A 26778-nucleotide genomic window follows, 5' to 3' on the forward strand; every position below is an offset into this window, starting at 1 on the left:
CAATAGGACTGAGAAACAGCTGTGTGTTTCTCTATGGAAGTCTATGTGATTCTGGCTTCTTGGAACCAGCAAGTACTTCCTGTTTAGAACATCACGGGGGAGGGGTCAGTCAGTCCAGTTCTGATTTACAGTCGATGGTTAAGATTTACTCTGAGTGTGTGTTCCAACAGGAGTCACAGTGCTGTTGGTCCTGGTGGACTTAATGACTGTTGCTGCTAAACCCCATACCATCAGTTTGCCACCACCGTGCTTGACAGTAGCCATGAGGTGACTGTATTAATGTAGTGTTTAAATTGTCCAGACTTTGGTCCACATATGAGACCAGTTTGTGGACAGTTCTGCTGAGAAGTTGAACATTGGAGACAGTAAAGTCTGAGATGTTTCTTTGCAGATTTAAATAAATGCCTGCTCTAAACTTAAGTTTGAATTGAGGACCTTCAAAAAAACAAACACTTGGAGCAGTTTGGGAAAGGTTTACTTTCTCTTTAAGGACTTTAGAACAAGTGGTCTGCTCCAGGGCTGATTTTAATCTCTTACCTCTTTCAGAAGCAGTGAGGATGGCCTCGGTTTTCCAAACCGGTTCTGCAGCATTTTGACTTACTTTTTGTTTAAACAGAGACCTCCACATATAGCAATAACCTCCCTCTTGATCCATTTACATTTTTTTTTGTCTAGTTTATGAGGCAGGAGACGGAGTCCCTGTGGTCTGAATATGCAAACCAGTGCTCTCAGTTGGGCGAGGAGGTGTTCTTGGAGCAGGAGCGGACAGGGCTGCAGGAGCAGTGGCGCAGCCAGCAGACACACCTCCAGAGGCGGGGCAGCTCTCTGGGCACGGCGCTCCGACAGATCGACTCCACTGAGAACCACATGGTGGACTTCAGCGAGCGCCTGGATCGTTACCTGAGACAACCCAAAGACGTCAGCGGCTTCAGTCTGGCCAAGTCCAACATCCTCAGAGACATCAAGGTCTCCATTTTGGTCTAAACATTCCAGTCTGTCCCAGGAGAATCAATGAAAGTTTTTTTCTCAGACAGCACAGACCAAATCCATGACATACATTAGACATTTAATGACCTGAAAAAGTGAAAAATTGTGTTCATATATGTGAATAGATCTACGTAAATGTAAAAGTTTGGATTTTACTAAAACGATCACCTTCTCCTTCCTATTAGAAAGTTTTCCCCTTAAATTAAACTGAATTCAACAAACACCAACTATGTCACTAAAATATTTACAATCAGGCCTTCATCTCAGCTCATGGACTGCAGACTGAACTCATCAGAAAGAGCCGTTTGTTTGCTTTGAAAAATGCAGATCCTTTTGTTTTTTTTTCATTGCGCAAACCCCCCCCCCCATAAAAGCCTTTTTCTCATTTCCCTCACCTGGATTGTTGTTTCTATTTCATGCAGGAACTGGATGATAACATTCAAAGCGAGCTGGACCAGCTGTCGCGGTTGAATCCCGAGTCCTGTGAGCTGGATCCTCGGGAATGCTTCCCTCTGATGCGCGAAGTGGAGACTCACAAAGCCAGCCTGGATCAGCTCCGGCAGCAGGTCCGGAAGAGCGAAGCAGCTGCTCGCGCCCTGGATCACTTTCTCATGTCGCTGCGTACTCTGGATGAAGACATCTCGGGGGTCCAAGGGGCCCCCTGCAGTGATGGCATGCTCCTGCAGGAATGTCGCTCCAAGCTGGCGCTGATCAGGCAGAGCATCGACAGTCTGAAAGAGAAGGCGCCTCAGCTGGACCTGCTCCTGCAGGGAGCGAGGCTGACCGTCACCAGGGATGGAGCCCCCGCCTCCTGCCTGGACATGGTCAGCACTCTGCTCAGGCGGCAGGAGGAGGCTGACGCTGGGCTGTCCAGCCAGCAGAGAAGCCTTCAGAAGGAGAGTCAGAGCAAATCTCTGGGTTTGAGGAAGAGGAAAATGATGGGGGAGCTACAGAAGCTGCAGGAAACTGTTGAAAAGCAAGACCTAAAGGAGCCCACCATTCCTGCTGTGCAGCACATGTATGTGCAGCAGCTACACACACTTTTCTGAAATGTTCTTTTAAAATAAGCTTTTTAAATGATATATACATTTCTTATGTGTAACTCTCTCATTTTCTCTGTAATCTAACAGTTTGAACCCATGGAATGATTCCCTCTGTGCTTTCTAGGCTCCGTGCTCTGTTGGACTTGGAGGGTCAGCTGCAGACTCTGCAGGCTGAGCTCCAGGTCCTCCGGGAGCAGCAGGACAGACCAGGAGGCGCAGAGAACCCCCTGCAGGAACTGGAGACTCAGTGGAACAACACCCAGAGATCTTTCTTTGATAGGTAAGGAGAACAACAAGGTTCAGCTCAAGATAATATAAAATAGTGACACAATAGGAGCATTATGGGATATATGACTGAGGATAGTTTAAATAGTCATTTATTTTAGTTTTTCATACTACTGCAGGGGTGGGCAATTCCAGGCCTCGTGGGCCGGTGTGTCTGCATGATTTCCAGATAGTCTTGCCCTACTCATGGCTGATTACCTGGTTCAGGTGTGTCCAGCCAATTAGAACATGCCAGAGCAGGGTATGCTGGAAAACATGCAGGAATGCGGCCCGCAGTGCCCACCTCTGTACTACTGGTAAAAAATGAAGAATATACAGTACACAACAAAAGTTTAGACACATCTTCTCATTCAAAGAGTTTTTTTTATTTTCACGACTCTGAAAATTGTAAATTCACACTGAAGGCATCAAAACTATGAATTAACAGATTTGGAATTATATACATGACAAAAAAAGTGTGAAACAACTGAAAATATGTCATATTCTAGGTTCTTCATAGTAGCCACCTTTTGCTTTGATTACTGCTTTGTGCACTCTTGGCATTCTCTTGATGAGCTTCTAGAGGTAGTCAGCTGAAATATTTTTCACTTCACAGGTGTGTCCTGTCGGGTTTAATGTGTGATTTCTTGCCTTATTAATGGGGTTGGGACCATCAGTTATGTTGTGCAGAAGTCAGGTGGATACACAGCTGATAGTCCTACTGAATAGAAGGTCAGTCAGTCCGAGAAATTGGGAAAACTTTATAAGTGTCCCCATGTCCAGTCACAAAAAACATCAAGTGTTACAAAGAAACTGGCTCACATGCAGACCCCCCAGGAAAGGAAGACCAAGAGTCACCTCTGCTGTGGAGGATCAGTTCATCCGAGTCACCAGCCTCAGAAATGGCAGGTTAACAGCAGCTCAGATTAGAGAGCAGGTCAATGGCACACAGAGTTCTAGCAGCAGACACATCTCTACAACAACTGTTCAAAGGAGACTGTGTGAATCAGGCCTTCACGGTAGAATATCTGCTAGGAAACCACTGCTAGAGAAAGGCAACAAGCAGAAGAGACTTGTTTGGACTAAAGAACACAAGGAATGGACATTAGACCAGTGGAAATCTGTGCTTTGGTCTGATGAGTCCAAATTGGAGATTTTTGGTTCCAACCACCGTGTCTTTGTGCGACGCAGAAAAGGTGAACGATGGACTCTACATGCCTGGTTCCCACTGTGAAGCATGGAGGAGGAGGTGTGATGGTGTGGGGGTGCTTTGCTGGTGACACTGTTGGGGATTCATTCCAAATTGAAGGCATACTGAACCAGCATGGCTACCACAGCATCTTGCGTTTAGTTGGATCATCATTTAATTTTCAATAGGACAATGACCCCAAACACACCTCCAGGCTGTGTAAGGGGTATTTAAACCAAGGAGAGTGATGGGGGGCTTCGCCAGATGACCTGGCCTCCACAGTCACCGGACCTGAACCAGATCCAGATGGTTTGGGGTGAGCTGGACAGCAGAGTGAAGGCAAAAGGGCCAACAAGCAAGCGTCTCTGGGAACTCCTTCAAGACTGTTGGAGACCATTTCAGGTGACTACCTCTAGAAGCTCATCAAGAGAATGCCAAGAGTGTTCAAAGCAGTAATCAAAGCAAAAGGTGGCTACTATGCAGAATCTACAATATGACATATTTTCAGTTGTTTCACACTTTTTTGTTATGTATATAATTCCACACGTGTTGTTTTGATGCCTTTAGTGTGAATCTTTTATTTTCACAGTCATGAAAATAAAGAAAACTCTTTGAATGGTCTGTACTGTGTTTTGATGTTTCACACACGTCATAACAACTTTGACATGTTGTGTAAATTGAAAAGCTGATGACGAAATATAATAGATTCCAATTGTTAGACTGGCCTGAACTGGTCTCAACAAAAAATATATCAGTATGTGAGTCAAACACATTTGACTGCAAAGCTATGTTGTCCACAAATCCACTGGGTTTGAACTCCTCCTGCATTCAGCCGGATTTGGTCAGTCAGATCACTTGGATCAGGTGCAGTTCAGTGTGAGACCCTAAGCTTCTCCTTCAGAAATGAGCAGACACCAGTGGAAAACTGTTCCTCTGTGGGGTTTGGGTCTCTGCAGGAGGAATGTGTGCAATAGTTTGTTGGAGCTTCTGAAGAAGTTCCAGATGAGCCGCAGTCAGCTGAGCAGCACCATCCAGAGAGCAGAGCAGACCATCAGTGACCAGGCCTCCTACATGGGCAAAGACAACCTGCAGAGATGCATGACCAGGGTGAGTCCAAACCCCGTTTCCAGCCATCTGCATCATTATCCCACATGCTTCATGCTCATTGGATGACCTGCTATCTAATACCATGTGTTCAGGTGTGTGACGTGAGGAAGGAGTTGGGGGGTCTCAGCCAGCAGATTGAGGAGCTGAGAAGTGTTTGCAGACAGCTGCAGTCGGAGCTGAAGAAGTTCCCTGCTTGCAGCGAGCCTCGCTTTGAGGCGGAGGCTGACACACTCATGGACAGCTGGCTGGATGTACGCACATGTGCGACAAACACATTAACAAGCTTGTAGAGTCAATCACACAGCATGTGCAGCAACAGATTTACATCACGTTGGGAGCTGAAAAGACGATGAAGAGATATAAACATTTATTCAGTCACACTAGGAGAAACATCTGCATCACCAAAACCATGAAATGGTTGACAAAGATGTTGTCAAAACAGGAGAAAGAGGTCTGTTTTGATTGGGTGTTTACTGGAGCCTTTAACAAAACCGTGTTACCTTTAAATGAACAAGAATACAAAGCTCACCTTCAGAACAACATTGTCCCTGAAGAAGAACGGAACAGAAACCTGACTAAGCATTGACGCTCCTCCTGCAGGTCACAGAGAAGATTGATGCCTTCATGGACAACCTTCAAGTGGGACTGGAGCTGTGGGAGAAGCAGCTGATGCTGGGTGGTGAGGTGGACAGCTGGGCTGGAGCCAAGCTGGCCCTTTTTGCAGAGAGCCATCCCTTCCAGCAAGAGCAGCAGGTTCTGGACATGAGGGTGAGGGGAACCACATTACAGAAGCGGGCACAAAACATCCACAGGCATGAAGTCGTCACATTCATTGTTCTCGTCGATAGGATGAGATCTGTGCCAACGAGGAGAATGTTTCACATTTTCACAAGAAATCCTTGGAAATTCAAAAGATGCTGCAGAGTCAGGAAGCTCCTTTGGAGCTGCAGGTAAGCTGAAACATCTGACCTTAACTTTTTATTAAAGTGATGTCTGACATGCTGTTGTGCCTGTCCTCTTCAAGGTGATGGAGACCCAGCTGAGGAAGAGGATGGAGCAGGTGAAGGAGCTGTTCACTGATTGCACAGATGTCTTTGAAGAGCTCACCGCTGTGAGGAAACATCTCACCGAGAAGGTCAAGGAGTGCCAGACGGCAGTGGACAACATTCAGCACTGCCTAAAGAAACTTGACTCTTCAGAACCAGCGACGGAGTCCCAGATGCAGGTACACCACCAGCCTATGCTGCATCTCCTTGATGACTTTCTCGTTTGAAACAAACCCCACGCCTGCTGCTGTTGGTTCTCCAACCAGGATCTGTGTGACACTCTGGAGTGTCAGGAGGAGCGTGTGGAGGCCCTGCTCAAGGAGATGGGCTTGGTTTCCAGTGTGGCCAGTCCTCTGGTGCTGGAGGAGCTGACTGCTGACTGCAGCACTCTGAAGGAGAACATCGCCCACACCAAAGCTATGATCCAGCTGAGGCAGGAGGAGAAGGAGCAGGGAATGCTCCAGGTCATCAGAGGTCAGTGGCTGCACCTACTTCAGTCTTTTTAAAAAGTGGTTGTCTGTCGTTCAAGGCAAAGAGGTGGAGTCGGTTGTGAATGGCTTGTCTGGAAACCCTAGAACGGGCCTGCAGCTGTATATGTGGCATTTGCTAAACCAGGTCAGAGCTCTGTACTGGTACTGGTTGTGGTCTGTCACAAACTGCCAGTAGTTTTCATCATTCATCCATCCATCTTCTTCTGTTTTGTCCCTTACGGGGTCACAGGGCTGCTGGAGCCTATCCCAGCCACTTACGGGTGAAGGCAGGGGACACCCTGGACAGGTCACCAGTGCGGGGCCACATAACACACACCCATTCACTCTCACACTTACACTCACACCCACACCTAGGGACAATTTAGAGTTGCCAATTGACCTATGAAGCCTGTTTTTGGAAAGTAGGAGGAAGCCGGAGACCCCGGAAATAACCCATGCATGCATGGGTAGATCATGCCAACTCCACACTCCCCCAATGACGTTCTGTTTCAAGTCCCCCAGCAAGGACTTGAACCGGGGGCCTTCTTGCTGTGAGGCAAGAGCACTAACCACCGCGCCACCGTGCAGCCTACCTGTAGTTCTGTGTCTTATTGCATGTCTCCTGATGTCACTTTGAGACTCACCAAGTTCACATGCAGCATCTGACTGTCTACCACCAACCTGAAGGCGCCATGGCCAGGTGGTGCTGCTCGTCTGTTAGGCAACGTGGTGCGTTCATGACCCTTTGAATGATGATCTCAGAATGACCTACTGGCAAGATCGGTTTTTTAGACCCACAGAATGTTGACATTGATGCCACATTGAAAAGATTTTTCTTTTAGAATTTTTTGTTTTTCCCCCAATAAGTCAGACACACTGAACACAGAGAGACCATTATAAAGACAACACTAAATGAGGTGTGTCTGTCAACCTATCCTGATGTGTTGCCTCCCTATCCTGAAGATCTGCCTGACATATTGTGAGCAGTATGATTTTACAGAGGTAACTATAAGATTCAGTTGTTTGTTAAACTTCTGCTCCTGTCATGTGCTCTGCTCAGACTCCAGTTTCTATGCGCAGTGCAGCAGCTCATGAAACCTCATTCACTGCTCTCCCTGTTTGATTCTTGTCTTTGCAGAGAAGCAGCAGTCTTTCGAGGAGTGTTTCCAGGATCTGCAGCTGTCTGTCAACGAGTGCTTTGAGAACCCTGAGAGCCGGAGCGACGTGGAAACAAACGTGCACAGACTTTCAGTAAGACCACGCACACGCTGACACCTGCTGGAGCCTTTAAGTGCTGCAGCAGTCCTAATACGTCCATCACGTCTGTTAGTGTTTCCTAAAGTCCAAAGACACACAGAGACGTCTGGAGCAGCTGGAAGATCAGCTCCAGAGATGCAGCAGGAAGCCCCCCTCCCAGGAGCCCCGTGAGCTCAGCCAGTGGCTGAAGGAACAGCAGGAGGAGGTGTCCACCTTCACCAGCCACTGCCTCAGCAGGCAGAGACAGATGGAGTCTCTGCTCTCTGACTTGGAGCGGTAATGGTCATGCCGCTCATACATGTTAACACGGAAGGCAGGGGTGTAACGACGGGAATGAGCAGAGTCGGCTTTGTGTGCAGCCTCCAGCAGCAGCATGACGGCTTCTGTGAGTGGATCCAGAGCAAGGAGCAACAGTCTGTGGGGTCAGAAGACGCCAGGGGCCTCCTCAGCGATCTGCATGCTGGCAGGTGATCTACAGCCCGGAGTCACAGCTGGAAGAGAGTTTGCATTGTTTTCAACAAATCAAACAGTAAACACTATTGTTTACACTATTCTCAAAGGCTGTGTCACACAGCCACTACGCACATTTTGCGCATTGTCCACGTATGAAATGTTGGTCTTTCATAAATCATGCCTTATATGCGTAATTCATAAGTGTTTCTTGCGTTCGTCGATCTGCGCAGATGTCCGTTGGGGTTTTTGGCAGACGGGTCTTAACGTAAATTCCTTTTGAGTTGTTCAAATGTTTTGGTCGTACTTCACAGTTACGTAAATCATCAGCAATTGTGCATGATAGTTGCGAGATGCGATCGTGTGGCTGTCCACGTATCTATAATGGACTTCTCACAGATCGATGTATAACTTTTATATCACGTATATGACATAAATATCACGATGGATGTATGCAGGCGCTCTGATGTTTAGATGCTTGTAAATTGACAAGTCTTTTAATGCAAAACCATCATTGAATAATAGGGGTGTTAATGGTAAATACTTATTTAGTGCTTTTCTACCTTCTTTGAAGTGCTTTACAGTCACAGTCCCATTCACCCATTCACACACTGGTGGTGGCCCCGCTGCCGAACACCGGCGCCAACCTTCCAACAGAGGCAAGGTGGGGTTCAGTGTCTTGCCCAAGGACACTTCGATACATGGGCAGGCAAGGCGGGAATCACTGCACCATGACCGCCCCTTTTTGTAATTTTACCTTTTAACAGCAATAACATTCTATTCACATTATAATTTGTGGTTGACAATACAATTCACAGTCAATGTTGGTTTGTTCAATTGGATCCGATTCATTGAATGGATCCAGAACATCTTTATCTAAAACTTCCACCAGTGTGACTCAAAAGCTGGTACTGAACAGTGCGGGTGGAGTTTTCCAGATTCTTGGATTTCTTCCAGATCATCAAGTGTAAATGAAATATGTGTTCAAACAAACAAGTAAACAAGAATGAATGTCAAATCCATTCACATGTTAGTTTCCTACAGTTCAGCCCACTGTTGTTTTTCTACATCCAAAGCTTGTAATTAGAACATTCTAGCACTGTATGGTCACTTTGCTAAATTCAAAAGGTTTTTACACATTGAACTGGAATGATGGCTAAATTTTTTGGTTTTGGCTGCCATACCACAGGTGTGTTGTCCGCTGTGATGACGCTTGGTTCATTCTTCCATTAATATAACCTATCATTTTCCAACGTTGAATAAAATACATTTCATATTTAAACAATTATATAGTGGTATAAGTCAATTCGATCAACAACTTGCTTCAGACAGATCAATCTATTTGGATTGTTGGAATATAAAATGATTCATTAACTAAGTCAATTAATCATGCGCCCCCAGTGAATGGTGAAAGAGATCTTGCTGGGTTCATTATATTTTTATGATAAAAGCCACAAAAGTCTTTCAGCTTCTTCATCTTGTTTTTTTTTTCTCCACACAAGCGTTAAAGCTGAAACACTCAGTGAACTCATGGCGTCGATACGCAGACGAGGAGTCCGAGCAGAAAACCTCCTGAAAGATGGTGACAATGCCATCCAGCGCTACAGAAACCTGGAGGCTCGGCTGCAGAAACACGTCGACGTCCAGGACGCTCTTCAGAGCGAGTACTGCCACTTTAAGCGGCAGGCAGAGAACACCAAGTCCTGGATCAGTCAACTTCTGGATCCCATCATCGCTGCTGGGAGTGACAGTGTCACAGAGACGCTGAAGTCCAAAGCTCTGGTATGTGAAAACCCTGAACAGACTCACTAAACAACACTCATGACGTCTTCATGGCTCACTGCATTGTTTGTGTTCCCACTGTCTATGCTAATACAAATGTCTTACCTTGTTTGGCTAAAAAGCATTCCGGCAGCAGAGGGAGGGAGAGGGATTAAGCGATCCTTGAAGGTTTCTCCTCTGTACATGGCTTATTTTCTGCTGGGGGGTTTTCTCTTGACCAGGCTCTTCTAAACTCCAGACCTGAAGGAGAGGCCAAAGTGAACGATCTGAGAACGCAAATGGAAAATCTGCTGGAGCAGGAGGAGTTTGAGGAGAGCCGGAGACAGGAAGTCCAGCTGTTGGTCAGAGATGCAGAGAAGGAGCTGCTTTCTGCTCTGCAGGATGCAGAAGAAGCTCTCAGTAAGGCGGAGACACAAGCCCTGTTGGACAAACAGCTTGTTGCTCTCCGAAGCCAGAACGACAGCTTCAGGTCCTGGATTAAAGACCTGTCTGAGAACCTGACATCTTTAAGAGGCCACCAGGACCCCGAGGAGAAGCTAAAGATTGCACAAGTGGGTCTTGAATTAAACACAGCTGAATTCTGGGCGATATAAATGTGAATTATGTGCAAAGGAACTTAAAATAAATAAAAACCTCAATCTTTTCTATTCAGACTGTTCTGAGCTCCAGGTCTTCAGGGGAGACCAGGCTCCAGGATCTGAAGGAACAATCTCAGAATCTGTGGGATAAAAAGGGGTTGAAAGAGAACATCTCCAGTGCGGTCAGGAACACAGAGGAGCAGTGGTGGGAGGTCATCCAGGCTGCAGAAGCGGCCGTCAAGCAGGCAGAAGAGGAAGCTGCCTCTGAGAGGAACTTTGAGGCTTTCAAAGCCCAAACTGAGAGTGTCCAGACCTGGATCAGAGAGCAGAGGCAGAAGCTGCTGGACCTTGGAAGTCATGCAGAGTTTGAACAGCGGCTACAAACGGCACAGGTTCGAGCCCCCTCACTGTTTACAGTCCATCATAAACGTTCCTGCTGCACGAAAAGATTTCTGACCTTTTCCATCCTCGTCTTCAGGCTTTTAGGAGCTTAACCCCTGAAGGAGATTTAAAGCTGCTTGATCTGAAGACCTTCGGTGAGCGTCTGTGTGAGCCCCCGCAGGGAGGCAGGAAGCCGGAAGTGCAGCAGCTGGTGACCTTCACGGAGCAGCAGTGGACTTCAGTGTTGCAGATCCTCAGACAGCTGGAGCTGCGAGCTCTTTCAGACGACTTCAGCGCTCAGACTAAAGCCACCGAGGCTTGGATCAGAGAGCAACAGCAGACGCTGGAGGCTGTCAGCTGTCACGCCTCCCCTGGAGACAGAGTCTGTGCAGCTAAGGTCTGTCCAGTGCAAACATGGAAACAATCATGGGAAACGGATGACAGTAATAGTGTGCAAAGTGGCATGATACACTTGCTGGTTTGATCCACGATAGTCCACAATAAACAGAAAAAACTAAGTTCAACGAATTAAAAAGACTGACTAAACCAGATAAATGAAACTAAATCTAGGAGGGATGGGCTACTCCAGGCCGCAAGGGCTGCTGGGTCTGCAGGATTGAGATATCCAAGCCCTACTCGTGACCGAGTACCATAGGTGTGTCCAGCCAAGTAGAACATGACACAGCAGGGTCTTTTGAAAACATGTAGTAATTCGGCTCTTGATGCCCGGAGTTGTAATTGATTTCTTAAAATCAAATTATTCGAATTTACTCTGACTGATCGTATGCACCCTGATTTGTTGACTCTAAACTGATAAATTATACACGACTGAAATAATTTACCCTGATTGTTCAAACTTGTCCGGTAAAAAGCGAATAATCACATTTCAAGTTAACAGACCTACATGAAAGTGAAAACCAGACCATCTGAAGAACCAGAAGCTGCCAATGTTTCATTTTGGCCTGGTGTTCATGCACATGTATGTGATTTTTGAATTTTAATGCAAAATATACGTGTTAGGCGGCACCTTTGGGCTCTTGATTCCATAAATGGTCCTCATCGATTACTGTTGCTGGTGCCGCTGGGGCATGTGCGCCCGCACACGTCTGTGTGATGTTTCTGTCTTTATTATGATCTGATTATGATCAAACCTCTGTTCCAGGCTGTTCTAACCTCCAGACCTGAGGGCGACTTCAAGGTGAACAACCTAAGGAGACGAGGCCAGAGTGTGTGTGACCATCAAGACGCTGACGAGGCCAGCAAAGTCTGCGTCCAACAGAGTGTGAAGGAAACAGAGCAGCAGTGGAGGAAGGTTCTAGAATCGGCCAAGCAACTTCAATCTGCAGCAGAAGCTGAGATTTCTCAGAATAGAGAAAGAAAAATGTTAGAGGTGAGATTTATCAAACACAGATCTACATGAAAACGAAATCCAGATGCTGATAAAAATGTTCAGAAAGCTCATAGTTCCGTTTCAAATTGCAAATGTGTATGTATTAAAAGTCTGATCTATACTGGACATGTCCAAAGTCCGGCCTGTGGGCAGAATGAGGCCTGAATTGATATTTCCACTGGCCTGCTGACAGAAACTGTGTGAATTCTTGATTGTGATTGACTACTTTCCGTTGTAAGTGTGTGGCAACACTGTTGCTGCACCCTTCTGTCACATTTTCTATCCTATATCTAAAATAGCAATGAATATTAAAAAGGAAAGCTGAAAAAGCTACCAGGACAGGTGGAATTTGGAGAATCAGCGTTAGGATAAGCGTTGTATGAATGCAGGGTGACCCGATCTGGCCGTCTTTGTGAAACGTTTGGACATGGCTGATCTGGATTTTCCGTGTGAATCCTTCATCCTTTGGTTTTCCATCTTTAGTCTGAATCAGTTTAGGAAAAGCTCATTAACTCCCTTTAACATGAATGAAATCTAGAAACTCTTGATTACCTGTAGAAACATTTAACAAAACAAAAAAAATGTTGCTATTATAGCCAAACAAATTTTGGCATGTATGATAAAAAGAAAATTTACAATTTAATTTCCCTCATTCAGTGTTTTACAAATATATGAATTGGACTCAATGGAAACAATAGGGTTCCTGTTAAATAAACAATAAACCTCTTATCCAACAGTAACAACAGTATTAGTACATAGAAGTACACCAGGTTTGCAAAAACCAAAATATTGTTGGCACTGTTCAGTAATTACAGAGTATGATGTGGACTTTGTTCTGAAGTGTTCCTGTGGAAACTAACATGTGAATAGATTTGACATAAATTGTTTTTTACTTGTTTGTTTGGACACATATTTCATTTACACTTGATGATCTTGAAGAAATACAAGGAATCTGGAAAACTTCCACTGTACTGTTCAGTAACCAGGTTTTTCTCTCTGAGTCACACTGGTTAAAGTTTTGGATAAAGATGTTCTGGATCCACTTTAGGTCAGAGAATCACATCGTTCAAAATGAACCAAAATCGACTATGAGTCGGATCAACAACCACAAACTATGATACTATGATATCAAATTGTTGGAAAAAATGAATCCTACACCCCCAGAAGACAGTAAACTGATCGTTTTGTCATTAGATAGAGCAGGAACAAAAATGGGTCTACACTTCACAAACAGAGGAAAACACAGACGGAAAGGTGTAGCTAACTAAAAGGACTTCAATCAGACTTGGATGATAACTCAGCTTTTGAGACCTAACATTTTGGTTGTTTTTTTTAAATATTTTCCTTTCTAGTGGAGAGAATTTGACACCAATAAGGAAGACACTGAGCGTTGGCTGGAGGATCTTCTTCAACAGCTGGACTCTGTGAGCAGCCGAGCTAAAGCTGAGGACAGACTGCGTGCAGCACAGGTGAGCTGAGCAGATCCACAGCCGCTCCTACTGTCTGCTGTCAGTGACGTTTGTCTTCTTCGTCCACAAAGAAAACAATTTTTACCGTCAAATTTAAACGTTTATTCCTGTGAAAAAAAAACTTCTCTTTAGTTGTCATTTGAAAGATTTGTGGAATGACGTTTGCTTCATTTTGCCAATAAATATTCACTGTTTCATTTCCTTTCATGTTCAGGCCATTGTGAACTCAGAGTCTGAAACAGAATCCAGGCTCCAGAGGCTCGGAGCGCAGGTTCACAGTGTGTGCCGCCAGGACCTGGAGGTGCACAAGAAACAAGAAGTCAAACAGAAGGTAAAAGACATGGAGGAGAGGTGGACCAGAATCCTGGAAGCTGCCAAACAAGCCCTGAGTCAGGCGGAGAGCCGATGCGCTCTTGAGCATCAGCTGGAGGATCTCCAGACCCTGAGAGAAGACTTCAGGAAGTGGCTGGAGGAAAAGCAGCACAACTTCCTGCTCCAGGGCAGGCTGACTAATCCAGAACAGAGCCTCAACAACGCAAAGGTGAGAATGAATGGTAAATGGCGTAAACTTGTACAGCACTTTTCTATCTTCCTGGAAGGCCCAAAGCGCTTTACAGTCACAAACCCATTCACACATACACACACTGATAGCGTCTGTGCTGCCGAACACTGGCGCCAACCTTCCACCGAAGGCAAGGTGGGGCTCAGTGTCTTGCCCAAGGACACTTTGACACTTCATACCATCCTTCTGAATGGAACCTGCAATCTTAGGATCGGTGGTCAACTGCCTTACCACTGCACCACAGCCGCCCGGAGTGAACATAGACTAGCTTTAAAGACATGTCAGTGTTCACATTTATAGGGGACTGATTCTTCTTCTTGTGGGTTGTAGAAAGTGTTGTCTTCATTTTGGTCTTTGTGACTCTTAGGATTTGCTGAGCTGCAAACCTGACGGGGACTCCAAGCTGATGGTGCTCAGGAGGCAATGCCAGAGCTTCCTTGACCGGGAGGGGTTGGAGGAGCAGGAGAGGCGAGACGCTCTTGAGATGCTGCAGGACTCAGAGGAGCGATGGAAAACTGTGCTAGAGGCTGCTGAGAACTCTCTGCAGCGAGCTGAGGTTCGATATTCGCTGTTCAGGGAGCTGGAGGCTTTCTGCACGCATGCGGGCAAGACTGCGAGCTGGATTGACAGCTTGCAGAAACAAGCCGACTCCATGAGGGGGGGCACTCAGGGCACCAGAGCTCAGATTGAGGAACGGTTAAACGTTGCACAGGTAAACACACTGAAGTGATTGTAGTACGGGTTCCTTTTTGCGGCAAAAAAGGACTGTTTTTCTTTTAAATTGTGTCCTTTGCTGTTGTGTTTAGATCGTTCTGGGCTCCAGGTCCCAGGGAGACGCTCAGGTGACAGAGGTAAAGAGGAGAGCGCAGAATCTCTATGAATACGAGGAGCTGGAGGAGGACAGAAGGGCGGAGGTGCAGCAGAGAGTGGGGGACATGGAGGAGCACTGGAGGACACTTGTGCAGAATGCAGAGGAGACGCAGAGGTACTGGGAGACTTCTTAGGCCCTCACAGCTTCCACCACTGATGCCTCATCACACAAACTCCTTCATGAACACAAGAAGAAGAGACAGAAACATGAGGAAGCACCACAACATGACAAAAAAGCTCTGGAAAAGCTCTGTGACTGTCTTTATTTGATCTAATAACTTTCTAAACTTTACCTATAAAATGACACATGTTAAAACTGCACAGAAGCTACAGGTGGAGGAGAACTGGAGCAGAACTTGTAATGATCCAGTCTTTCTCCTTTGTTGCCCACTCAGACAGCTGCAGGGTCTGGTGGACCGCCTGGTGTCCTGTCAGTACAAGCGAGGACAGGCGGCGACCCGTCTGGCTGAGCTGCAGAAGCAGGTGTCCAACCTGCGGTGCGTCTTCCCCTGGCCAGGCCTGGGGGAGCGAAGGCAGGCTGTGGACCAGGCCCGTGCCCTGCTGGAGCAAAGCGCCGCCGTGGCGCCACTGCTGTCTGCTGTGCGCACCCAGGTAAAGGCAGGACGCTCAGTCAGAGCAACCTCAAAGACCTGCGGTGTTTGCGGAAGCATCCTGACTCATCCTGCAGAAATGATCTGATCCTCGATCAGGCAATCACTTTATTGACAGCATATGGCACTTTTCATCAACCAAAGGGACACAAGTTTCCTCAAACACTAACCAAACATGAGATCACAGTTATTCGCTTCTCTTCTTAAGGCTGCTGAGCTGCTGGAAATCACAAAGGATCAAAGCTGGGCAGATCCCTGCTGGACAGTTGAGGGCGGAGCCATCGCTGCTCTGCAGAGCGAGCTCAATGTGAGTCCAGAAAACTGCATAAAATGCACAAACGCTTCTCCCATCTTTAATCACCCGCAATTCCTGTTTTTCTGATCTGCATAACAAAAGAAACCGCATGACATACAATCTGTTACTTACATACATATATCTATCAAATAGTTTTGTTTTTACTCGTGTAATCATGTTTTCTCCGTAAATGATTTGCAGTCATTGATTCTCTCAGACAGCAAAGTTCCTTAATCATTTTTTATTTTTTTATTTTGACCAAACTATGTGAGGTAGATCTGTGGGAACTAGAAAGTGAACCCTGTCCTTGTTGGGGGGGGCGGGGCATTGCTGGCCAAATGAGTCAGTTTGTGGATGTGAAATGTCTTCAGGACGTGGTGTCCCAGCTAGAGTGCAGCATCGTGGTGGAGCGGCAGTGCACCCTGCTATTGGAGCAGCACCAAGCAGCCCAGGTTTGGCTGAGGGAGCAGGTTAAAGGGCTGGGACCCCCCCCAGCAGACCGACAAGGTCTGCACAACGCTGTCAACAATCTAAAGGTGAGAGAAGTGCCATTGTGGTTTTTAAAACAGCTGTACGTTATGTTAAAAAAAAAGAAAAAAGTCTTATTTTAGAGGCCTTTTAATGGACTCCTTTTAGTTGATTTAAGATGATCAATTGTTACACCCTGAGTAGGAACAGTTGTTTTTTAAATGCCAGACATTTCAGGACGTGACAGTTTGTTGTTACCAGCCTTGTTGTTGAAGTATAAACACAGTTTTCATGTCAAACAGTTGCATCTACAAACTGAACTTGATCTTGAAACTATCAGATGGGATTTTCCATCCGAACTATAGGATCATTAAGAGATTTTGCATTTTAAACCCATTCAGTGGGAGCTGAAGTTCAGCTAAACTCTCAGCAAACAACAATGAGCTGCAGCATAAGTGAAGCTGTCTTTTCTTTCAACCCCAATCCTCTTTTGCTTGCATTCCTGTCTCCTTTTCCAGGCTTTGATCCAGACTGTCACCAGAGAGCAGAGGGAGATGAAGGAGCTGGACTCTGCCAGAGACAGTTTGCTGAGCCTCTGCACCCCTGCAGGCCAGGATGCTCTGAACCTGGAGGTCAGCCAGCTCTATGACCTCCATGCTGGCTCTGAGAGGGAGGTGAGGGAGCGGCTGGCTGCCTGTGAGCTCCGGCTGGAGGAGAGTGACCGTGAGCTGGCCAGGATGGCCGGGGAGCTGAGGGAGAGAGCAGCAGCCCTGCAGTGGGAGCTGCGATCCCTGGACCAGGCGCTCAGCTACAGTGAACCACAGAACAACATTGTTCAGCTGCAGCAGCACTGGCACAGCCTGCAGGTGATTGCTGCCACTTTGTTCCTATCATACCTTCCTTCTGCATCAAATCGGTTCGAAAGCTGCAGGATTTGGACTCAGAACCTTTCAGTTTTTCTGTTCACTTCAGAAAGGTTTGTGAGCTCAGTCAGAGAACCTCTCAAGATAAAATGTTCTTCTTCCGTCCTGCTAGAACTGTGAGAACTCCCTGGAGGATTTGGGCGGGAAAGTTGAGGAGTTGCACCAGGAGGTCGAGCAGACGTCTTTAACCAAAGAGCTGCCTGCAGAAATTCTCAGTCTGGTTGAGTCTCTGTGCCAGCAGCACACCAGGTAAGCTGCTGCACTGAGGCGCGGCGTCACCGATGACACCAAGGAAACACAAAGAAATGAAAGATCTGCAGACACAATCTGACTAAACCAAACTTCAGATTATCCTGAAATGGAATTTTTGTGTTGGGAATAACTGGATTCAAAAAAAAATTGTGTTTGCAGATTAAAAGGGTTTATGAAGGTATGAATGTCCTGTGTAAAGAACAGATGAATTAACCAATTTAACAAATGCCACAGATAAACCAAACCATCAAAATCTCTTTTCCACTATAAACAATTCACAACACATTATTGAGAAAAAAAAAAACCCTTTAATTTATTTTCTGCCATTTTATGACCATAATTAAAATGACCATAACGCGTTAAGTTCTCAGAACAGATAATTCTAAGAATGGAAACCATCAAAACGTAATCACTTCCTCAAGAGCCCAAGTTGTGTTTAATACAGCTAACTAAATAACAAAAGGTTACCCTAAAAAACACCAAAGAACTTATTATTTGCCAACTAATAACAATAAAAAAATACAGGTAAATTTATAAATTGGAACACTTGATCATTTGAAATTATGAGGCTGGATTTTAAAATTAGAAATGCCCCCTCCCCGCTTTTTTCTTTTCTTTCTTTGAAAGATTGTTTTAACAGCAGGATTCCTGCCTTCCTTTTGTTATCTTTTGTTACAATTGTGTATACAAGCCTGAATATGTTATTATTTGCAATATTTTGTAAAAAATAAAAATAATTTATTTATTCATTCATCTTCTAAACCCGTTTTGTCCCTTTCGGGGTCACAGGGCTGCTGGAGCCTATCCCAGCCACTTGTGGGCGAAGGCAGGGGACATCCTGGACAGGTCGCCAGTCTGTCACAGGGCCACAATCACACACTCATGCACGCTCACTTTCACGCTTAGGGACAATTTAGAGTAACTAATTATCCTATGAAGCATGTTTTTGGATGGTGGAGAAATCCCACGCATACACTGGGGGAACATGCAAACTCCACACAAAAAGAACTGGGGGGGGGATCAGTTTAAATACTTTTTAGTTCCAACGAGCAATGCACCATTTCATCCCATTGAGTCCGACATAAACTGAGTCTGGAGTCCGGCTGCTCCTCTCAGTTTAATCCAGGGGTCTGCAACCTTCAGCGCTAAAGGGGCCGTCTCTTTCTTACTGACCAAAACCCACCGCCAGCTGCAATGTCCCACATTACCGTATGGAACAATGCACTTTTACAAAATGTTGTGCCCATTAAGCCTTTTATTTAGCTTTTAAATGTTTACACTCAATTTAGCAGTGTTATAATTTTGAAAGTGTAATTTAAATATATTTTGCTTTAGGAGGCCGCACATAAACAATCCTTTGAAAATTAAATATATCGTGGTTTCAATTGACTAACCCTATTATTTGTTTAAACATTTGTATTTTTATTCAAAGATAATAAATAGCAATGAAGGAATAGAAGAGCCTCAGGTTACAGACCCCTGGTTTAATCAAACCCTGATCAGCCTCTCCTTTTGTTTCAGAGAGCTTCCTTTTGTTAGCTGCTGCTGGAAGTCCTCTGTCTCCTTTGAGACAAATAGACTTTACCAGCATTTGGATGCATTGTGGCAAAAAGCACTGCTGTAAAATGAAAGACATGTTTTAAAAACACATTACCTGTCCCACCACAGAGCAGAGTCAGCGCTGCAGGAGACGACAAAATCCCTTCATTTACCGTGCTGTTGAATAAAGAAACGGTGCTGCGCTCTGTGGCTTATGTTGCATGAATTCACTGTGTGCAGTCTGAGATCCAGGCTGTGCCAGCATCTGGAAACCTGCTCTGCAAACACAGCCAGCTGTCTGAAGAACTGCCTGTGCGCCTTACAGAGGTGGAACCAAAGCTGCCCTGCAGACTCTGCGTCAGCCTTGCAGGTACCTTTCTCCTAATAGTATTTTCATGTTTGTTAAAACACCTCATTAAATCATTTAGTCAGAACTGCCATGAGTGCTTTTGACCTTCAATGTTTTGGAGAAAATTGGATGTATTTTGTTTTTAAAGACAACCTCCCATGTCCCAGGAGGAGGACACTCCCATGAAAATTGTGTTTTTTGGGGATTTTTAACATGTTCTTGTGGCATTTTTCTCATCATTTCTGAGTATTTATTTCTACAAACTGCCATGAATCAGACAGATAGGACTGTCCACATTGGGACAACGGCCTATGAAAGCACAGGCTTGACTGAGGAAAAGCTGCTGTTCTGTTTACAGCTCACAGTTGGAGGGATGGGGGCAGAATTCAGCTGGGATTTTACCAACTCTCTCTCTGCTGTGTGCATATGCTGCCTTCTCTCACAGTTGTTATGAATATTTTTTGCATCCCTGTCTAAGGTTGCATTGCAGGAGGGTAAGACGTTGAAGGAAAGCCTGCAGGAGGCGCTGTCTTGTCAGCAGTTTTTAACAGCCTGTCTGATGCATGAGAAGCTTGAGGAACTGCAGAAACAGTGTTTGGAGGCACTTGGAGAAGCAGACATACACACTACTTCACTAAATCAAAGCTTAAAGGTATTATTTCTATCCTTCTTGATTGCAAATAACTCTCCTGTTCAAGTGACCACTCTATTTGAAAAGCATGCTTTTGGTCATCGTGTTTGTTATTATGAATCAGGTTTTTTTTTTTTTTTTTGGTCACAGGAACACGATCAGAAAAGGAAACAACCTGAGATTCAGCCCTCGGATGTTTTCCACGGATCCACAGAGGATACAAAGATCTCTGTCGTTGCGCCTCCACGGAAAAAAAAGCTTTCAGTTGAGAAGTGTCAAGTACAGGAAAAGGTTCCTCTGAAAGAGGAGTCTACATCTGTTAAGGATGCACTGCTTGAGCCTCCTGAAACACCAAGTGGAACGGAAGTCACAGGAGGCACTGCAGTTTTGGAGCTAACCAGTGCAGAATTGAGCTCCGATGAGTTTCAAGGAGCAAACTCAAGAGAAGAAAAAACAGACGAAGAGATGAAGCTGGTTCCTGAGGAATCTGCTGCGATCCATGCAGTAGCTTTACCTGTGGATGGAGCAGAGACTTCACCCCAAAACCTCAGGAGACACTCAGGTTCAGATGAAATCCAGGCCATACTGGAAGCTACTGTTGTGGCTGATGAGCTAAAGCTAGTTTCCCAGCATGAATCTGCTAGTTTAGAACTGAAGGAGGTTTTACCACCCAAGAGAAAGTCAAAAAGTCTTCCTCTACAGGATGCCGAACAGAAAGTAGCCCAGCTCGACGAAAAAACAGGAAGTCAAAGATTTGCTTTAGATTTGAGGAAGGAAACAGAAGGTTCAGCCATAGCAGAAGCAAAACTTATACCTGCTAGAAGAAAATCAAAGAGTGGAATAGCCCAGTCATCTGAGCTGACCGTTTCCCATCATGCAAGTGCTGACAGAGAACATGACTGCTCAAAACCTTCAGCCTTACTGACTGAGCCCGAAACCACGGACACCATCCCTGCAGAGGACAAGCCATCTCCAAGTAAAAGAAGGTCCAAAGAGAGCAAGCATCTCTCCGAACCAGCTGATGCAGAACTGACTGAAAGCACACAGGATTCTGTAGAGCAGGTGCATTTAAAAACCAAAGAAACATGTCAGGCTGAGGAAGAAATCCACAAAAAACAAAATAAAAAACCCGACTCATCAGATGCAAAGACTGCATCTGAGAATATTGAAGAACCAGACTGGGTCGAGCCTTTGCAGAAAACAGAAAACATTATTTTGAAAGAATCAAAAGTCACGCCGCCAAAGAGGAAGTCAAAGGGTGCAGTCAGCCTCTCTGGTGAGATTAGTTTGGAGCTGAAAGAAACAAGAACCGATCTTGATAGTGCTTCTGTGCCTGACCAGTCAGTTACCATAACCAGTCGTGACGATGGCACACTCAAGTCTGTCGCTGTAACTTCCCAAGATCTTTCTGGTGAGACAGAAACACAGACCATCAAAAAGCCTGACACTTTGATGAAAGAAGCATCTGATGAGGGAACCCCTAACACTGATCCACAGCCCACATCCTCTCAGGAGGTGTCTGAAGATGTGAAAAAAGGAAAGATTTCGCCACCAAGAAGAAAAGTAAAGGCTCAACAACTCTCCATACAGATTGAAACCACAGGTTTGTCTCAGACCAATGAAGACTCCCATCTGGTTCATTCCACAGAACAGAAAGAAGCTGTTCCTGTGGAAATTAACGAACCCATATCAGAAAGAGGGTTCAGGAATTCCCTAGAAACCACGGAAACTGAGAAAGAATCTCCAAGTCATGTTCTGGATTTAAGTGTTGCAGTAAAACCAAATGAGCAACCATCAGCTGTTACAGAAGCAGAAAGTTCCAATGGTTTTACCAAACCTCTTTACAAAGAGACTTTTTCTGTCCAGGAATGTGACACTGGGAGGCTTCCCTCTCCTACAGAGCTACCCTGTCTTGTTGCAGAAGACAGCAAGTCCAAGAACACTGAGAGAAAGTCAAATGATGTGGACTTTTCCACAGTTTCAGAATCAGGACTTCAGGATTTCACTGATGGAAAGACAGAGTCTTCTTTGGAGGAAGTTGACAAACCTACCACAACTTTGGTCACAAAGAAGACTGACTGTATTGATGATGATAGTATGGTTGTTGACATGAACACGGGTAAGGAGGACACAAGAGAGCAGGCTCTTGGTGATCAGGACTTGCTTCAGCTGCAGTTGGAGAAAGGAGATGGTCCACCTCAAAGTGAGTTCCGTAATCTTGAGTCTGTTTCTAAAACAGCACAGTCTGCTCCAGCAGAAACCACACTTAATGAATGCTTAACTGCACAAGATGACTTAAATATAGCTCTGGTGGTTGACAAACAAGAGCAACTAGCCATCTCAGCTGCAAATGTTCAGAAGCAAAAATCTGATGACCACGAAACATTTATAATAGGTGAAAAACAGGTACTGGAACAACACCCGGCTTCTACTGGTAAACCAGGAGACATTGAGTTGAATAGAGCTGAAGTTGATACTAAAGAGCACAGTCAGCGAGAATCTTTTGACATAATCTCTGCTGAACAAAATAGAGATGATCCAAGACAACTCGTAGACATGGAAACCAATCACAGTCCTGCAACTTCAGATGTTATTTCTACCTCAATGACTTGTGATGTGCAGGAAGAACCAAAGACAGCAGACGAACCCAGAGCAGACGCAACACACATTGCTGCTGGACAACATAAGGGTGACGTGTTGTCTCCTTGCACAGAGCACACTGCTGACATGGGAGAAAGATTGTCTTTACACACTGACAAGGAGTCAGTTTGTGACTCTCCTGCAGCACTAGACGTGCCCTTCCTAAAAAACCCGGCTGATGTAGAGACTGAATCCCAAAGTGGAGCTGAACAGGTTCCAACAGACACAAGTTCGGAATCTGTGCAGCAGCTTGAACATGCTGGAAAAGCTGATTTTGAGTACACCTGGGCTGCAGGTACCCAGAGCAAACTGCAGCATCCACAAGATGTAGAGATTCAAGAAAAGAACGTTTGCGCAATCGTTCTAGACACAAGTCAAGCATTTCTACAGACATCTGGTACTCGTCCCTGTGAAAAGGATTTTACCGAGACCTGTAATGAGTTGGATTTTAGACTAGAGTCAGTAACATCTGACACTTTGAGCTCTGAGTTTCCAGAACCTGAACACAAGAGTGATGATGCTTTAGAACAATCTGGGTCCAAGTTTATGGACAGAGATCTTTTATCAGAATCCCATATGGAAGCTGCTCCCCGTTCTGATGATAAAGACACCTCAGATATAAATAAATACATCGATAATCTGTATGAAAGCATATGGAAAAACCAAACAGAGGTCCAAAAACGATACCTGGTACTTAATGTCCCAGATAAGATGATCTTTCAGACTTGTGAGGCAGACTTTGCTCACAGGTCACAAGAGACTGTGGCTCAAAGTGACACCTCAACAACCCTTCCACATGCAGCAGCGTGGACTCAGAAAGGACCGACTCTGATGACAAAAACAAGCCCATCAGAAGACGACATGTCTGGACAAAGTGAAACTGGGAATCGGGTCAAATTTTCTGATCAGAAAACGTGTCTGGAAAGACCAGAAAATGTTTTGGATTGTCTTGTTGAGAAGGAGCAAAGTGAGGAATTAACATATTACTTGCCTGGTGAACCTGAGAGCCAGGAGAAGGTCTGTGAGGTACGCATTCTGCAGCTCGATATGAGCACCAATCCTGGGGAGGAGGAGGACAGCATGTCCTTCAGACTAGGGAGGGAACAAAGAATCGACATCACCAAAACCATTATCCAGGATGAAAGTGAACAAGAGACCAGACCAGAAGTTCAAGATACACTATCTCCAACAGATTTAGCCAAACTCCACCCTTCCTCCCAAACATCACCAGAGCCAAAGACAGAATTTATAGAAATACAGTTGTTTGAGCAAACTGTAGTAGAACCCAGAGAGACTGAGACCCAGACTGAGAAAATCGAAGCAGTCAAGGAGGAGAGCAGTCAGGATGAAGATCCCTCTTCCATTATAGATGGCAGGGAATCTTCACTAACATGCCTAGATGAAGGCTCCATCTTTTCTAAGAGAGTTCCTATCGAAGCTGAAGAGTGTGTTCTTTATATTGATATACAAACAGCTCCAGAAGACCAAGAACACAATTCTGCTCCCAGAGAAACAGAAAAGAAGATAAACATTGTTCAAACCGACATTCAGACTCAAAGAATAAACCAAACTTCAACAGATAGTGTTGCAGAACATAAAATATCTGAGATGAAGACTGAAGAGCAACAATCCGGATGCAAGGACTGTGGGGATCCGATACAAATTTACTCCCACAAGACAAAAATTAGCTCACGTTCCCCAGATGTCATCAATCACACTCAAACTGAAACAGAGTTCACGAAAACCACGCAGGAAGGACCTGGACAGGACATAGAAGAGGTCCGAGAAGACCGCCTTGAAGATCCAGCTCAAAGACTTGAGGTAGAAGAAAAGCTGGTGACGATCCAGAAGCAGCCTGGCATGCTGGATTTCCAAAAGGACATAAGCAGCAATCTGCAGGTCCATCAACCAAACCTTCAGAAGGCAGGTGTTGTAGATGCTGCTGACGTTCTGCCTGACAGGTCGGAGTCTGCAATGACTCAAGAGGAGGATCAAGAAAGCATCAGTGGCTTCCAGTCAAAGGATGATCCTGTGACTACTGGAACAAGTCGTGAACAGCTGCAGCTGACAGAGGAGCACAAGCAGAGACAAAGTAACGTCACCATGGAGACATCCCCCGAAATGAGTCCCACAGAAGTCTTGGAAAAGGAGTTTCAAAACGTAAGTTTCCACAGTTTGAGTGTATCTGTGTGTACTTGAAGAATTAATTGTGTCTGTGGAATTTTTCTGTCTTTGTATTCACAAGTCAGAAGTCAAACTTTCATCAGCTTTAAAAGCAAATTTAAGGAAATATTCACAGCCTTCGTGTTTACTTGATGACGGGTAAAGAGCAGCTTTTTCTTGAAATGAATTCTGTTGTTTTGTGGCTGTTGTAGGAGGAGATGTCAGGTCCTAACAGGACAACGACAGAGGTATTGGGCACACCATTGGCTGAGAGGGAAGCTCCTCGCCTGGAAGAGTCTTTTTATCCGATAAGTCAAGAACAAGAAGTTTATTTGAAGGCTGACACAGAAGTCCAAAGGCCTCCAAAGGAATCAGCACTTAAGAGCATCTTCTCAGAGATGCTAACAGGGTCAGAAGTCCCCAGCCTGGAGGTATCATGATGAAATGCTTAATTCTTTTCTTTTTTAACTAATTTACCCAGATTCTATCTTGAGACAAACACTGAACAAAAAAGGAAAATCATGGTGTAACATGCATGTTGTAACTCATTTTGAGTCTCATTGTGACTCTAAATACCTCTGTTCCCTCAGTTCAGAGATTTAAAAACATATACCGGTAGTTGCAGTCACACCATTTTGTAATCCCAGACCATGAGACTTCTCCCACAATCAGACAGACTCTGGACAGACATACCGCAATCGTCACCTGGATCATCTCATGACCTTTTTTTTTATTTAATTTGAATTAGGACAGTGCATATTAAACAATGTTTCAGCAGCTGCTTCAACATAAATATGCCAGAGTTAGCACAGGAGCTAAATTTCATCCGTTGTCCTAAGGCAGGATAAAAGGTTCAACAGTTACATTTACAAGACAATTCAATAGCACAATATTTGTGGTAAAAATATTTTCAGAGGTTATTTACCACAAAAAGCAAGTCCAAGAAAAACCAGAATAACTATTGTCTGCAGGACTGGTTTGTTTTTTTTAGCCATTGTTTCAGATCTGTTTGGAAGGTAGGGTATTCTCATTCATACAGTCTCACGTTTACACAGAATTCCTTCTTTTCTCCGATCAGTGGTGGATAATGTTTACTGGAACCATTTAGGCTTGTTTTTGAATTTGAAACAAAAGAAGATACTTAAATGATCCAGAATGAATAATTCCATTTTATTCATTATTTTGTTTGTTTGTTTTATACTATTTCTCTCAAGTTATAGAAGAAGGTCTACCTTTTTATATTTTGGAATGCATTTTTTATCCACAACAACAGCAGCAAAACCATAACTGAAATAGTTTTTTTATCAGCAGTGAATTAGTTTGTTAGTGTTGGACTTTGTGTTTACTTAAACCGCAGGAGGACGCCCTGGAGGCTCTGACCACATCCACCTCTGATCTTGGACTTTGTCTAAGCAGACTGGTATTTAAAGTCCAGTCTTTCAAGAACCGTCCAGCGGAGCTCTGCCCAACAGCAATGACTCGGCAGATAGAGGAGCTTCAGGTGAGATAAGAGACAGCTGCTCCAGAAGAATCAACTTGAGATATGAAACTATTTTGTTTTCCAACATAAAGACGAGTTAAAGATCTCTGTTTCCAAAGGCAGCTGATTGATGGTTAATAATAGTAAAGGTTGCATCAGATATGCAAGTATTTACTAACCTTTCTGTCCTGCTGAGCTCAGGAGTGCACAGAGCTTATCCTGGGGCAGCTGGCAAAGTTCAGTCAGCCAAAGAGAGGAGAGGCAGAACCTGAGGAGCCCCTGAATGTCCTGTGGAGCTCCGCAGCTCAAGATGCTGCTGCTGTCATCCAGAACAAAGAGGTCCAGCTGCAGCTGGTGATGGATTACTGCAGACAGATCCAGGCCGCAAAGACCACAGTGGAGAGGCTGACTGCAGAGCTGGACGCTGCGAAAAGGTGAGTCAGTTAGTTGCTGCACAGCAAGTCAATAGATCCACGACTGTTTGTGTGTTAACTTCACTGTATTTTTCTACATCCACTTTGAGATATTGACAGAAAAAAATGTAAGCAATGACTTTCTCAAAAACATCCACTGAAACTTCAA

The 26778-nt window shown here is 44.9% G+C and overlaps 1 protein-coding gene across 3 annotated transcripts in view; it reads left to right on the top strand.

Annotated features, from left to right (window-relative positions):
* The window catches only part of syne2b (spectrin repeat containing, nuclear envelope 2b), a 129444-nt gene that overhangs the window by 7200 nt on the left and 95466 nt on the right, over positions 1–26778 (top strand). For all 3 annotated transcript variants that reach the window (XM_023951859.2, XM_078940799.1, XM_078940797.1), the window contains exons 7-38: positions 676–966; positions 1410–2005; positions 2155–2310; positions 4440–4590; positions 4683–4841; positions 5191–5358; positions 5439–5540; positions 5615–5815; positions 5903–6110; positions 7245–7357; positions 7437–7639; positions 7723–7830; positions 9316–9595; positions 9817–10146; positions 10248–10565; positions 10652–10951; positions 11717–11944; positions 13297–13413; positions 13628–13954; positions 14343–14687; positions 14782–14960; positions 15241–15457; positions 15665–15763; positions 16123–16287; positions 16738–17085; positions 17255–17391; positions 19174–19303; positions 19761–19934; positions 20064–24713; positions 24929–25147; positions 26074–26217; positions 26398–26630. In XM_023951859.2, the coding sequence (XP_023807627.2) occupies positions 676–966; positions 1410–2005; positions 2155–2310; positions 4440–4590; positions 4683–4841; positions 5191–5358; positions 5439–5540; positions 5615–5815; positions 5903–6110; positions 7245–7357; positions 7437–7639; positions 7723–7830; positions 9316–9595; positions 9817–10146; positions 10248–10565; positions 10652–10951; positions 11717–11944; positions 13297–13413; positions 13628–13954; positions 14343–14687; positions 14782–14960; positions 15241–15457; positions 15665–15763; positions 16123–16287; positions 16738–17085; positions 17255–17391; positions 19174–19303; positions 19761–19934; positions 20064–24713; positions 24929–25147; positions 26074–26217; positions 26398–26630 (11396 nt within the window). The remainder of the gene's footprint in view (positions 1–675; positions 967–1409; positions 2006–2154; positions 2311–4439; positions 4591–4682; positions 4842–5190; positions 5359–5438; positions 5541–5614; positions 5816–5902; positions 6111–7244; positions 7358–7436; positions 7640–7722; positions 7831–9315; positions 9596–9816; positions 10147–10247; positions 10566–10651; positions 10952–11716; positions 11945–13296; positions 13414–13627; positions 13955–14342; positions 14688–14781; positions 14961–15240; positions 15458–15664; positions 15764–16122; positions 16288–16737; positions 17086–17254; positions 17392–19173; positions 19304–19760; positions 19935–20063; positions 24714–24928; positions 25148–26073; positions 26218–26397; positions 26631–26778) is intronic.

The sequence above is a fragment of the Oryzias latipes genome, chromosome 22, assembly GCF_053564925.1.
Source record: "Oryzias latipes strain Hd-rR chromosome 22, Olatipes_Hd-rR_3.1".
Taxonomy (NCBI): Eukaryota; Metazoa; Chordata; class Actinopteri; order Beloniformes; family Adrianichthyidae; genus Oryzias; species Oryzias latipes.